This window comes from Emys orbicularis, chromosome 15 (assembly GCF_028017835.1).
Source record: "Emys orbicularis isolate rEmyOrb1 chromosome 15, rEmyOrb1.hap1, whole genome shotgun sequence".
NCBI classification, from domain to species: Eukaryota; Metazoa; Chordata; order Testudines; family Emydidae; genus Emys; species Emys orbicularis.
This window is the reverse complement of record NC_088697.1, coordinates 31,811,022-31,826,122: the sequence shown is the minus strand read 5'-3', so window position 1 is coordinate 31,826,122 and position 15,101 is coordinate 31,811,022. Positions and strand designations below refer to the sequence as shown.

Here is a 15,101-nt window from a genome sequence, read left to right as displayed (position 1 = left end):
TACAAACTAACGAAGACTTAAGACAAGAATATAGGTTTGCAGAATTTCAGCATATACCATCATCCGAACTTCCTTGCATCTTGGTTTATTCCAAGACTTTTCCTTACAGGATTTATGTCCCTCCATCTCCCCTCTCTACACTCACTATATAATTCACTCGTTTTTAAATGGTGCAGAGGGACTGAATAAATGAGGTCAGAGATTCCCTTTAGGTAGTAAGGAAAAGGTAGCCTAGTGATTTTTCTTTCACTTACACTGCAGATACCTATTTCAGGTACTACTGACTCCCATAAATATAATATATGGTTATTCATCCTATTAATCCAAAATGCTCAGGTGCTGGAGTTGGTTTTACTTTTATGTTGTGGTTGTTTTTTTTTTCCAAAATAGGGAAGCATTTCTCCAGTAGCTTGAATTACCCCAGTGTTGGTTCAAAAGGCTTCTTGCCTGTTGCGTAAACTGTAGGTCATCCAATTTTTCACAGAGATGGAAAGTTTAATCGAGGAAAACGGTTTGAAAATCTGCATGCTGACAAGTGCAACTGCCTCATTCACACCGATAAAATGGGTTCTCCACTGCAGCGTAAGCTAGGATTTAGTTAGCAAACAAACTGTTATTTGAAGTTTGTTTCTCCCCCTCCCCCGCCCCCTTCCAGGGCTCTGATTTATTTTTTTTAAACCCGGAGCATTTGTCGATTGTTGGAATCTGGCTTGAATTTTGCTTTTTATGTCCCTTCCCTATTAGATTCAGCAAAAAAAAAAGCCAAGTGTCCCTCTCTGTTTTCTTGTAGGTTCCCAATCTCTGTAGCATTGTGCCACTTACAAACAGCAGTGAATGTATTCTCCCAATACTGAGGTGAGGAACAGCTGTATTGGGACTGTTTTACAGACCCTGATCCCAAGGGTGGTGGCGGGGAGGAGGGGGGGGGAAATCGTTTACTTGGACTGAGGTCTAACTGACTTCCACATGGTCACCCAGGAATCACGTCCTAGAGCTGGAAATTGAATCCAGGTCTCCTGAGTCTCTGTCCCGTGCTTTAACCACAGACCATCTTGCGGTCTTGGCTGGTTCACAGAACTTTGGCGATAAAAGGCATTCAGCTGCTGTAATGATGGGAGGCAGTCTGAATCCCTAAAATGGATAAGACAGGTGTGGGTAAGATCAAAGGCGAAGCAGATCAGAATCAGATCTTTCCCTTAAAAGTGTCTCTCGTCCTGACATCTAGGTATGGAAGGGGGGGTGGAGCACAGGAGTGCGCGGTGGGTCACTTAAGACGCCATTTCACTTACCTTATGTAAACCCAATGTTCAGTTTCTAGGAAGCTGTATAGCGCCAGCTAAGCCCCGCAGCAGAGCCGTAACATGCCATGAAGGAGACAAATGCTTTTAAAGAATGGACCAAAGATGATGATGTAACAACTTAATTTATTTCATTCACTGATGAGAATACTTGGAAATGAATTTGTGTAGTTTTACCACATATGGCCTCGGAGTGTGTAGGCTGTGTTCGGAAACTAATGGGATTAGCGCGTGCGGCTCGAAGGATATAGTCATGTCCCTATGAAAGTACTCAGCACTGCAGAATTCAACATTGGATGTAGTAATTAAGTGACTAAAAGTGTCTTAACAATTTTGCTTGGCTCAGAAATACCTTTTATGTTGAAATTGAAATGTCTCCCTGTAAAACTCCATAACATGCATTGAAATATTTCAGGCATCCACCAAATAAATTGAGCTTGCTGTGTGTGATGGCGGATGTAGAGGTAGGACAAGACAAACTGAATTGCCCCACGGTCAAATCAGCTTTTCCTATCTATATTTTTCGACCCAATAATCCTGTTGTCATTGTATTAACAGGAAAATCTCAATCCATTGTAATGTCACAGTGAAAAACTTGAAACCATTTGTATCAAGAATATTCTGGAGAAATTGGAGGGAACTGAAATCCTGGAGGCACAGTGCTCCTTTAAAAATGAGACACGTCAGTGACTCTCTTGTCTTGATTGTGTTTCAGTTAGTGTCGATCTATGGTGGAAATGTATTTAGAAGCAAAACAATGCATCGTGGACAAGAATAAGCATTAAATAAGTATTAAATCATGTAACCAAAAAGCAAGAAAATTTGGAGTTTAGTGTGGTTCTTAACAAATTCCATGTGCCCCTGAGCAATGGTTAACGTAATAAACTTTACAGTATTTAAACAGGGATTTAAAGGGGTGAGTTAAGGATGGGATTTCAACTTTCAAACTGAATTTCCTGGGTTTGCCAAGTCATTAACTTTATTTGAATGTGGGTCTTTTAAATATTTTCTTTCCTTTGTTTCTATTACCAAATCCACCCAGAGAATTTGAGACAATGCACCTTAATTGTTGTCAAGGAGATATGACTGTGATCTATATGCAAATATCCAAGGCAATAGAATGTAGAGTAACCAGTTATAGACTATCATCTTAACATGTATTTAAATTATTGTGAAACGGTATCATATTTACTATATAGCCCCTAATGACTCCAAAGGAGCCATTACACTATATTATGTGATTTACATATTTAAAGTGCATAGTAATAAGCTTTTGGAGTTTAAAGCTAATCAAACATACCCACGTAATAATGCATATCTAAGCTGGAAGAGAGAATTTTAACTTAGTGTTAGACATCTCAACAGGAAATTAATTATATGTAATACAGATACAAAGCACACAGGTTTTTTATATTCAATTTGTGCACAGTTAACTTTAATTGAACAAAATCTATCCAACATAAATATAAATCAGTTGATTTTTTTTCCACTTGTTTTTCAAAACTTGCTTAAAAGTGTTGCTGATTATTAGAGGATATTTATTCAAATAAGGATTTTTCACCCTTTAGCACAGCTTCCCTCACTCACACCACCCTCTGTGATTCTGCATTGGGAACATAAAATTGATTTTTCCCCCCTCCATAATTTTTCTTTGTTAGAATATAAACACAATCTAATGAAATTAAACACACTTCAAAATGTTTATCTACCACCAGTAAATATTTTGCTGAATATTTCCTGAAATGTTTGAAGGGAAACTGAAATGAGACTGCTGTTTGTCATAATATATCTTTATGCTTGTAATCTGCATGATTCACATTAATATTTTTCCCTATTTCATGACACTGAATATGTATACAGATGACTGAAAACACTAGCTTATACTATCTGGTGTTTTAGTTAAAACAGACAAGGATAATGGGTGATGTGAATGGTCCTCATTTTGACTGGGTAAATGTCACTTCAGGTCGTGATGCAGAGATAAAATTGGAGCAGGTAATCCTGGAACCCAAATGGGGAGAAGGAATTCTTGATTTAGTCCTAAGTGGAGCATAGGATCTGGTCCAAGAGGTAACTGTAGCTGAAGTGACCATAATGCAATTCAGTATAACATCCTTGGGGAATTTACTAAAAAAAAAAAAATCATGGTAACATTTATCTTGAAAAAAGGGAGATAAAAAGAATGACTCTAGTCAGAAATTAAACGGAGTATTCACAAGGGTAAAATGCCTGCAAGCAGCATGGGGACTACTTAAGAACACCATAACAGAGGCTCCAACTAAATGTATACCCCAAGTCATAAAAGATTGTAAGAAGACCAAAAGAATTCCACTAAACAGCCAAGTGATGGAGGCTGTTGGAGGCGAAGAGGCATCCTTTAACATTTGGAAGTCAAAACCTAGTGAGGAAAATAAGGAGCACAAACTGTCAGGTTAATTGTAAAAAGTACAATGAGGCAGATCAAGAAAGAATTTGAGAAGCAACTTGCTAAAGACACAAAACCCTAACAGTACGAATTCTTTAAAGTACATCTGAAGCAGGAAGCCTACCAAATAGGTGTTTGGGCCACTAGATAAGCAAGGTGTTAAAGGAGCAACTAAGGAAGACAATACCACTAAATAAATTCTTTGCATTGGTTTTCACTGCAGAGGATGTGAGGGATAACCCGCATCAGAGCTATTGTTTTTGAGCAACAAATCTGAGGAACTGTGCCAAATAGATGTGCCAATAGAAGAGGTTTTAAAATAAATTGATAAATTACACACTAAGTCACCAGGACCATAGAATCATAGAATATCAGGGTTGGAAGGGACCTCAGGAGATCATCTAGTCCAACCCCCTGCTCAAAGCAGGACCAATTCCCAACTAAATCATCCCAGCCAGGGCTTTGTCAAGCCGGGCCTTAAAAACCTCTAAGGATGGAGATTCCACCACCTCCCTAGGTAACGCATTCCAGTGCTTCACCACCCTCCTAGTGAAATAGTGTTTCCTAATATCCAACCTAGACCTCCCCCACTGCAACTTGAGACCATTGCTCCTCGTTCTGTCATCTGCCACCATTGAGAACAGCCGAGTTCCATCCTCTTTGGAACCCCCCTTCAGGTAGTTGAAGGCTGCTATCAAATCCCCCCTCATTCTTCTCTTCTGGAGACTAAACAATCCCAGTTCCCTCAGCCTCTCCTCATAAGTCATGCGCTCCAGACCCCTAATCATTTTTGTTGCCCTCCGCTGGACTCTTTCCAATTTTTCCACATCCTTCTTGTAGTGTGGGGCCCAAAACTGGACACAGTACTCCAGATGAGGCCTCACCAATGTCGAATAAAGGGGAACGATCACGTCCCTCGATCTGCTGGCAATGCCCCTGCTTATACAGCCCAAAATGCCGTTAGCCTTCTTGGCAACAAGAGCACACTGTTGACTCATATCCAGCTTCTCGTCCACTGTGACCCCTAGGTCCTTTCTGCAGAACTGCTACCTAGCCATTCGGTCCCTAGTCTATAGCTGAGCATGGGATTCTTCCGTCCTAAGTGCAGGACTCTGCACTTGTCCTTGTTGAACCTCATCAGGTTTCTTTTGGCCCAATCCTCTAATTTGTCTAGGTCCCTCTGTATCCGATACCTACCCTCTAGTGTATCTACCACAGATGGTATTCACCCAAGAGTTCTGAAGGAACTCAAATATGAAATTGCAGAACTACTAAGTGTGGTATGTAACTTGTCACTTGAATCAGCCTCTGTACCGGATGACTGCAAGGTATCTAATGTAACACCGTTTTTTTAAAAAAAGAGCTCCAGAGGAGATCTTGGCAATTACAGGCCAGTGAGCCCAAGTTCACTACCGAGGAGAGTGGCAGAAACCATAGTAAAGAACAGAATTTTCAGGCACATAGATATCTCTGATTTGTTGGGAAAGAGTAAACACAGCTTTTCTAAACAGAAATCATCACTCACCAATCTACTAGAATTCTTTGAGGATGTCAACAAGCATGTGGATAAGGTTAATCCAGTTGATACAATATACTTGGATTTTCAGCAAGCCTTTGGCAAAGTCCCCCACTAAAGGCTCTTAAGGGAATTAAGTTGTATTGGATAAGAGGGAAGGTCCTCTCATGGATCAGTAACTGGTTAAAAGATAGGAAACAATGGGTAGGAATAAATTCGGTTTTCTCAATGGAGAGAGGTGGACAACGGCATCCCCCAAGGTTCTGTACTGGGGCCTGTGCTGTTCAACATTTTCATTAACGATCTGGAAGAGGGGGTGAACAGTGAAGTAGCAAAGTTTGCAGATGATATAAAACTATTCAAGATAGTTAAGTCCAAAGCAGATTGTGAGGAGTTGAAGAGGGATCTCACAGAACTGAATAACTGGACAGCAAATTGGCTGATGAAATTGAGTGTTGATGAGTGCAAAGTAATACACATTGGAAAACATAATCCCAACTATACATATATAATGATTGGCTCTAAATTAACTGTTACCACCCAAGAAAGATCTTGGAGTTTCCATGGATAATTCTCTGAAAACTTCGGCTCAGTGCCCAGCTGAAGTCAAACAGGCAAACAGTAGGTCAGGAATTGTTAAGGAAGGGTTAGAAAATAAGACAAAATATCATAATGGCACTAATCCGCGCGCGCACACACACACCCCCCATAATGTGCCCACACCTTGATCACTGTAACCAGTTCTGGTTGCCCCATCTCAAAAAGGATATAGTGGAACTGGAAAAGCTTCAGAGAAGGCAACCAAGATGACCAAGGATATGGAACGGCTTCCATACAAGGGAAGATTTAAAAGATCTAAAAAAGAGACAACTACGGGAGGGTATGATAGAGGTCTATAAAGTCTGACCTAGTATGGCAGCTGTGATGTTCTTACGATAGAGGTCAAAGTGGTGGTGGTGGTGGGGGGGGGTGTCAGAGAGAAGCTTTTCAAACAACGTTTAGATTGGGAGGCCTTTGCTTCAAAATAACTATTCAAATCTTCATGAAAGTTGAGTCAGTAGCTGTTTCCAAAAATGCAGAACTGTGCCTATGCTTCCTGGATCCCATCATGAACCCCAAACCTAAAGGCGAAAACACCCTTCCATGAGACACGTTGTCATTCCAGCTTGGGCCAGCCTAGGCACTGGATTTCTAAAGAAATCAGTCTGTTTTAATGGAGCGACATTCCATCATCAGAAGCTTCAGTGACTTGAACTTCAAGTAATTTATTTCTAAATTACTTTTACTGTAATTCTTATTAATTCAGATAGGGTTTTGACTTGATATAAAACTCGACAAATATAAGGAACGGTTTAATGAATTGAAAGATAGGATTGAGTCTTTTAAATAAATGTAAAAAAAATATGTTAATTGCTTAGATGGAAATCAAATCTTAATAGCTTTGTTAATCCTTTGTAGTGAATATTGTGTTTACAAAGAAGTATGGAGAATGTATCCAGCTTAACCTTCTCCAGAAGTCTTTTCTCAATTGGGTTGATAAAATTCTTCCCCAGGGTCTTTTGGTGGTGATTAACTTTTTGCTGCTATTTATTCACAACAGAAGCTGCTGCTTCTGTATTGGTGACAATTTTCAGCTGGGGAGCTAACCCTCCTGTTAAATTCTTCATTGTTTAATGGCTTAGCAAGTTGAATGCATCCAAAAACCATCCTCTTCTTTGCACCTAAAAAAATTACTGCAGAAAAACAGGTGCGATGCCAACTTGAAATTGATCACTAAGACATCTGTACCCTTCCAGTGGTCTGAGTCTTGTAAATCCAGAAATAGTGTGTTCCTGAGCACTGACTTGTTCCATTTTTAAATGCAGCAGTCATTTCTATCATTACGATAGAAGCCAATGGCCAATGTGCTGAGTTAATGCAACTTGGTCACATTCTGCACTAGGAGAAGAGAGGGGGAAATGTTTGCTTGATGTGAGATCTTGAAAAATCTTTGTGTGGTTCGCTATAGATTTAGTTACAAAACAAGACCACACAGTAGTGTGTTGCCAAGTATTTTAACATGGCCTCCCACCAGGATTCCACCCTTTACCCATTATAAACCACCTTTCCAGGGTTCCTTATGCAAAGAGGATAGTGAGGTCAATAGCATGCAATACATTCACTTGTTTTCACGTATGAATAGGAGACTCCCCTATCCCCCAACATAACGGCTTAAGCAGACAGCGTCATTTTGGCAAACTAGATAATAATTGTTTGGTGATGTTCCAGAAAACTGTACTGAGTATATTGTTAGTATAGAATGGTGTTTAGCTTATGTGATTGGAGATAAGGAGTGAGCATTGATAGTCTTGTAGAGGCACCTGGTGGAAAAAAATTAAATGCCTGTAACACATTCATCAAGAGTATTTTTAATGAATCCTAGGGGGGACATCCTCTCTAGTGGGCATTTGATTGCTTTTATTGATATTTTTTAATTGCTTTATAAATCTGAGATGATTTAGCAATAGGCACAGACACATTGATAACACCCAGGGTCAGAGAAATTGCTCCAAATCCCTCTTCAAAATGGTGGCAGGATTTGAACATGGCTCTCCTGAAAGCCCTCGCCACTCCCTCACTGAGAATTGTGAAAGGCATGTGGCAATTTTTCAGTCTATTAAAATTTACATTTCTCTTACAGGTTAAATAATGAGAAAAATATGAAATTTTAAGAGTAAATTGTGTCCTTGTGTTGCTGCTTATCAACCTTTTGTTAAATCGTGGTGCACAGAAATAGACTTTATTTTGAGGTTTCATCGGAAGCACGTATAAGTCCCATCGTTACTAAGTTATACTTGTACTCTCTAGCCTTAATGCTAACCCTTTATGCATATGCTGTCATTAGTGTCCTTGACGCCTTTCTGCTATATTTTCTAGACATTCGTTGATCCCTCCCTTTCTCACCTCTAGTTCAATAGCATTCTTTTTAGTCATTAACTATAGACCTACATCTCTTACATTTTCCCATCATTAAGTTTAATTCGACACATCTTGCCAATCAAAAAGTTGAAAGTTTTTTCCAGTCTGTGCTTGCTTTTATGTCATCAAGTGAAACCACTTATCGGTCCTTTTGTCCGTGGTGTTTGTATAGTTTGAAAGCAGATGAGAGATCAGAAGTGACCCAAGGGACTTCAATTGGAATTTCTCTTTTGGGTAGATATCCTCTCCAGTTCTGTTTTATGTACTTTTTACTGCTTAGCTTCTGCTCTAATTTTCCTTAGGATTATTTTGTGACCTGACAGAACTAGCATCATTTATGAGGAAAATTAGAAATTTTTAGAATGCAAGGGTTTTATTTCAACTATGTTCCCCAGCATTCTCTAAAACTTGAACCCAGATATTGCTGCATGCACCCGATACGTTGGCTCCTGTCAGAGAGAGAGAGGGTTTTTGTGCAGCTGACTTGTAAATATTACCAGACTCAGAGAGAGGCGATTGCATTAAGGATTTTTCTTCAGTTTCTGGACTTCCACAGCATCACCTACTGCAGTTTACGAAAATAAGCGTGTCAAGGTTCCTTCCCCACTCTGAGCTCTGGGGTACAGTTGTGGGGACCTGCATGAAAGACCCCCTAAGCTTATTTTTACCAGCTTAGGTTAAAAACTTTCCCAAGGCACAAATTCCACCTTGCCTTGAACAGTATGCTGCCACCACCAAGTGATTTAGACAAAGAATCAGGGAAAGGACCACTTGGAGTCCTGTTCCCCCCCCAAGCCCTGCACCCTGCTTTCCTGGAGAAGGCTTGAGAATAATATCCTCACCAATTGGTACAGGTGAACACAGACCCAAATCCTTGGATCTTAAGAACAATGAAAAATTAATCGTGTTCTTAAAAGAAGAATTTTAATTAAAGAAAAGGTAAAAAAATTACCTCTGTAAAATCAGGATGGCAAGTACTTTAGAGAATAACAAAAGACTCAAAAACACAGAGCATTTCCCCTCTAGGCAAAACTTTAAAGTTGCAAAAACAGATCTAAATCTCCCTCTTAGCACATGGAAAATTCACAAGCTAAAACAAAAGGTAATCGAACGCATTTCTTTGCTATTACTTACTATTTTTGCAAGACTAGATGCTTAGTTCAGATATGGCTTAGGGAGATGTATTTTCCCTGCCCTGTTTCCTTGTTGACTCCAGGAGAGACAGACAAAAAAGCTTCCCCCACAGATTTGAAAGTATCTTCTCCCCTTATTGGTCCTTTTGGTCAGGTGCCACCCAGGTTATCTGAGCTTCTTAACCCTTTATAGGTAAAAGAGGAATTAACCCTTTACAGGGTAAAGAGGGATTTTATGCTACCCTTAGCTGTATGTTTATGACAAAGTGTATATCTGATAATCAGAGGACAAATTGCTGCTAATCTATATTTTTTAAAATGTTTTAAAGAGAATTGCTTTGTGAGAACAGTCTTTCAATATTCATGCTTTGAGAGAGTGGGAGTCAATCTTGTAACATTTTATGCAGTCACCCCAATGCCAAGAAGTTAAGTACTAATTTCATTTTCTCTGATCTGAGCACTTGGCTGTGCTTTAATACAATGGGCTGTTCTTTTGTTATCTGCAAAATACTCTTTCTGTTTAAATTACATTGAAGAGTTCTGGTATCAATATGTTGTCACAGTGTAATCTGGATTCTGGTTTACTGTGGGCCTTTTCTTTTATTGCAGATTCAAATGGAGGGGCTTCTCCAAAGCATATGGAGAGCATTGTTTAGTAGCAGGCTAACTGGGGGGGGTGTGAGTTCACAGACTTAGTAAATGTCCACCATGGAAGTAAAGCTGATCTGAGGCTAAGCATGCTGAGTATTAAAGAATGAAGGGAGTAGTAAACAAGGTATTTGATATTCCGTACCGTTTCTCCCTAGTCTTGATGTGCATAATTGGGTCCTGGATAAATTACAGTAATAAAAAAAAAAAAAAGTATCCAGTGTTAAGAGAGTTCATTTACATACAAGTATATTCTCCATAGCAAAGTAAATGATGCCCAAGCAGGGATAGTTGTCCACCAGCTAAATAAAAGAAACTTCAACAAAAAAGGTTGCAGTTTGAAATACATTTCCTGATCTGGAGTAGTTTATCACTCTGGCTTGTGGGGTTTTTAATAAACAAAAATGTACTGGAAGAAGGCTTGACTTCAAAAATGCAAAAGGTCTGTGTATAGTACAGCTAATTCGTCATGCAATACAAGGTTAGCATTACAATTAAGTCACCCTGCATCTTTGAGAAGTGTACGTACTTTATCTAAAATAGCCATGCTGCATGCAGATGAAAGAGTTAAAGTATTTTGTGATTTATTTCTATTTTTTTATTGTAGAGCTTTATAGTTCCAATATTTCCATGGCAAATAAAGCTATTATCATCTGTGGCATATTTTGAACATAGTAGCTTCTAGGGGTTCAGGACCTTTATGGAGTAGAGCACGTACAACAGCACAAAGGTAAGAATTGTCATTTGTTACCTGAAGAAAACAGTTGTGCCCATAGCTGCCAGTCCTCAGAGGTGTTTCCACCTTGAGACCATCAACCCACAGCTTTGGCATCATTGGAAGGAATCTATCCTTGCTGGAATTTGAACGCCAGCTCTTTTTGGTCTCTTGCATAACCCAGCTAAAGGAAATCATTGTTTCTTACCAAGAAAAAAAAGTGTGCTGATCGGCTTCAAAACAAGGAGTAAAGTTATGTAATTTTTTAGCTGGCTATCTGTTGCAGATTTCTTCTTTATAGAACTGGAGCTACTGTGATATCACTACATGGTCTCTTGCTTACCAGTCATAAGCACATGTGTACCATGCATGGATATAGTGATACTTTGCAAGGCTCATGAATGATGGAGTAAGTATAATTCTGACATAAATGGAGTCGCCCAGTGGGATTAATTTCAGATCAATTAGATTACAATTGAAAAATATTTGTAGAAGAACACTCATGCAGATTAGGACAATAGAGGTTGTGTTTCAGGTGTTGTGTTCAGGCATTAAAATTAACTTGTTAACCTTTCTTAGTTACTTGATGTTTACTGAATGTTTTTATTGGGTTTGCTTGTTGGTACAGAACATTCTGACTGATGTGATATATCCAGTATATTTTATTTATTGACTTCCTTTTAGTCCTGGAAAAGATAAAATACAAAAGGCTTTGGTAATATTATTTATATTAGTTGAACAATTTCTATATACACTTCTGCTGCACATCTTATTGCATTATTGTGTTTAGTGGCTGCCTAATTGCCTGTGCAGGTTTTCCTGGTTGGAAATTATCAAGTCTCTGTTGTGCATGTGAACTGTCCTATATGAGTGGGGCAGTCACTAAATTGTGTTCATGATATACCTCGCTTTTCCATTCTACACCCCCGAATCTCCAGTCCAGTTTATTTCATTACATTTATTCACAGTTTTTTAATGTTGCTAAGTATCATTCAATTGGAAAGAATATTTGACCTGCTAGAGGGGAAAATATGTTGCATTCTTAGTACATAAAATGTATAGACAATTTAAGATTGAGAAAGGTAAATTTAATTTTCAGACTTTTAAGCAAATACTTTTCTGTTCCCGTCTTTATTCATCTCAGTCAACTACCCTTGACTTTTTTCTGACAGTCCTTGTTATCACAGCCAATGTCAGTGCTATAGGGCTTGGCCACCCTTAGGGTATGTCTACACTACCCATCGGATTGGCGGGTAGCGATAGATCTATCGGGGATCGATTTATCGCGTGTAGTGTAGACGCAATAAATCGATCCCCAATCGCTCTCCCGTCGACTGCTGAACTCCAGCTCGGCGAGAGGTGGAAGCAAAGTTGATGGGGGAATGGCGGCCGTCGATCCCGCGCTGCGAGGATGCAAAGTAAGCAATTTTAATTCAATCTAAGATACGTCGACTTCAGCTACGCTATTCTCGTAGCTGAAGTTGCGTATCTTCGATTCTCTCTCCTCTTCCCCCCACCCCCCCCCCCCCGTGTAGACCAGGCCTAACTTTCATGCACATTGATGTGATGAAGTGTATGTTGATAAAAACTTACTATGATCTCTTTACCACTTCAGCTTGGACCTGCTAAAGGCTCCCATCCTTGAAGGCAGAGGTTTAGTATAACTTAGTTGTGTAGTTTGAGATTAAATTAAAAAAAAAAAAGACCAGTAATGTATGTAACAAACTACCCAATCTATAGGTACTTTAATTGCCTCTCAAGCGAGTCTTGAAAACTATTGCTTTATCATAAAACAGTACAATTATTGCTGTATTTTCCTCAAAAATATGCAAATTGCTGCTGAGTAAATAGCAACTGTTAGTCGTGGTGATTCAGATATTAAAAAAAAAAAAAGGAGAATATGGCCAAAGGAAGTATCACCGACTGTATAAAGCTTCCCCAAATCCCAGAGACTGAGTGAAAGCTGTAGGTGAAGAGGGGGGAATGCCTGATACTGTGGGGCTTTATGTATGGCTGTTGTGAACATGGGCACTTCGTACCGCAAGTGTTTTCCTTTCAAAAACATTAACAAGAACAGGCAGTATTTTGTTTTGCAATTGTCCTAACAATAATTCAGGACTTTTTTCAGTTCTAGTATCTGAGTAGTCCAGTCACATTTTCTTAAATCGCTCAGTGGGCTCGGTTCCCTCACCTCCATCCCAACAACAACAACAGAAAATGATGATGCCATGTGTTGCTCAATATTTTGCTGGAGATATTTGAATCTTTAGGATTGTTAGCGCTGCCGATAGCTTTTTTTGACTAGCAAGAATTCCCATCAGCTTTCCCCTTTCTACTTTTGGTTGTAGGGTGGGGGAAGACTTTTTAACTAAGTGGTTTCCAGAATCTTTCTTATATAATTATAATATACTATAGAAGTAAGCTCTTCCATTTCCCTTCTTGTTCCTCCTCCTTTAATATATTTTAATATAACAGTACTAGAAATTGGCTGTATAGCAAACGCAATCAAATTTGAATGAACTAAAAATTGGGCTCCAGATTTTCACACCACTTAAAGAGGAAATCCCAGGATCGCTGTATTCTTGGAAGCGCTTCGCATTTTCAGTGAATTGATTTGCCTCCTTAGCACCAAGATCTGCACATGTGGCTCCAGGAAATGTCTTGAATGCGTTAATAGGTCCTGATATTTTACTCCCTACAGCTTTGTTTTATCAGCAGCGCTATCAATTCATTTCTCCATTTCACTCTCTTGTGTAGCTCTGATACTCTTTTTGTTTCCAGGGAATTAAGAGGTAGACATCATGCCATCAACTGCACGTCTCACAATGCCTCCACCACTTGTTTTTTAGGAGTCAGTCTGTGCCACGGTGCTTGGCTCCTTACTGTGATGTAGGGCTGAGATGAAGACGTGGCCCCCTAGAGTCAATCTCCTCTTGCTCCCTTCCCTCTTTCCCCCACTTTGGCATATGTTCCTTGCATATCTGCCAACCAGGGGTTTATTTTAAAATATTTCATTCTGGGCGGGTGGGATAAGGTAGCAGATGTTTAGCTTCTAGGAGCAAGAGAATTTGCCTGCTCCTTCTTTGCCCAGCTCTTTCCTTGGAGTCACATTTTTACATCTAGATGAAATTATCCATCAGCAGCTTATAGAGCAGCCTTGCCAATGCATACAGCAGAAGGGGCAGTCGTTTGTTTTTAGAAAAGCAACTGCCCCTTCTCCACTCTAACCACCCACAGAGCTCTCCCAGTTATTCTAGTCTAATTTAGTGGGGTTGATTAGCGTTAAATGGCATGTCGTTATTTTTCCTCCCCAGGATCCCCCTTTCAAATGTTGTCCAATGGCCAACTGTATATGTGTGCAGCAATGAAATTATTTCCCAGGTAACTATAGTTATGAATGGTCTATGCCATAGACACTAAGCCAATAATAATGCAATAATACCCTCTTCATACTCAAGAAGGAATAGTTTGCTTCAGCATGGGGGTCCACCAAAGCTTATTCTTGATCAATTCTACATGAATCCTGGTGACATAATTTAAAAACTTGGCAATACAGTATTTAATCTTTTTCTTTCCTTTCTTTTTAAGGTGATGGACAGAACTTGGTTACTGAAGATGTGACAGTAGTGGAGGGAGAAGTTGCCACCATCAGTTGTCGAGTCAAAAACAGTGATGACTCAGTGATTCAGCTACTGAATCCCAACAGACAGACGATTTATTTCAAAGACTTCAGGCGTAAGTTTCCATCCCTGTATTATTTGGTAGCAACTGACCCCCACCCTCCTAGCATTCTGGATAAAGATATTGCTAAAGCCTCTTTTTTAATTTAATGTTAGGCACTTAAAGTTTAGTTGATTCTTCAGAGCGTAGATGACAGGCAATCATAATCTTTCTCCTTAATGGAAACCTTGATGGTCCCTTTTAAAAGTCAGACTGTTTTACTTTGCAATAGGAATTGATTGTAGTAATTCAGGGTGAATTGCAACTGAGCACCAAATATTTAGCTGACACAAACAAATTGAATAGAGTAATGCAGGAGAATACAATGTTCTGAGGAGTAATATGTTTGGTCTGAAGATTGACATGTTCAAGATAATCTGTCTCCTTTAAAGCCAAAACAAAATCTGTCGCCATGGTGCTCAGTGCAGGAGGATGGCTTTATTTCCTGTTTAGACAATACTGTGAGGCTAACAATTGAAATGAGACTATTTAAATTATTCAGTCTAATGGCTGCTGTTGGAATTGGACGGGATGGACCAGGACTACTTGTGCTCTCTGTGTACACGCAGCACAGAGGGTCTCTTCTCCAAAATTGCTTACAATTTAAGTAACTAATTGGGTGAGACGAACTCAGCGGAGATTGTGATTTACTGGTATTGCAATAGCATCTAAGGACCCAGATCAGAGA

The 15,101-nt window shown here is 39.4% G+C and overlaps 1 protein-coding gene across 1 annotated transcript in view; it reads left to right on the top strand.

Moving 5' to 3' along the window:
- Positions 1-15,101, top strand: part of CADM1 (cell adhesion molecule 1) — a 290,220-nt gene that overhangs the window by 197,086 nt on the left and 78,033 nt on the right. Inside the window, exon 2 of the mRNA XM_065417204.1 lies at positions 14,282-14,428. Within this exon, the coding sequence (XP_065273276.1) occupies positions 14,282-14,428 (147 nt within the window). The remainder of the gene's footprint in view (positions 1-14,281; positions 14,429-15,101) is intronic.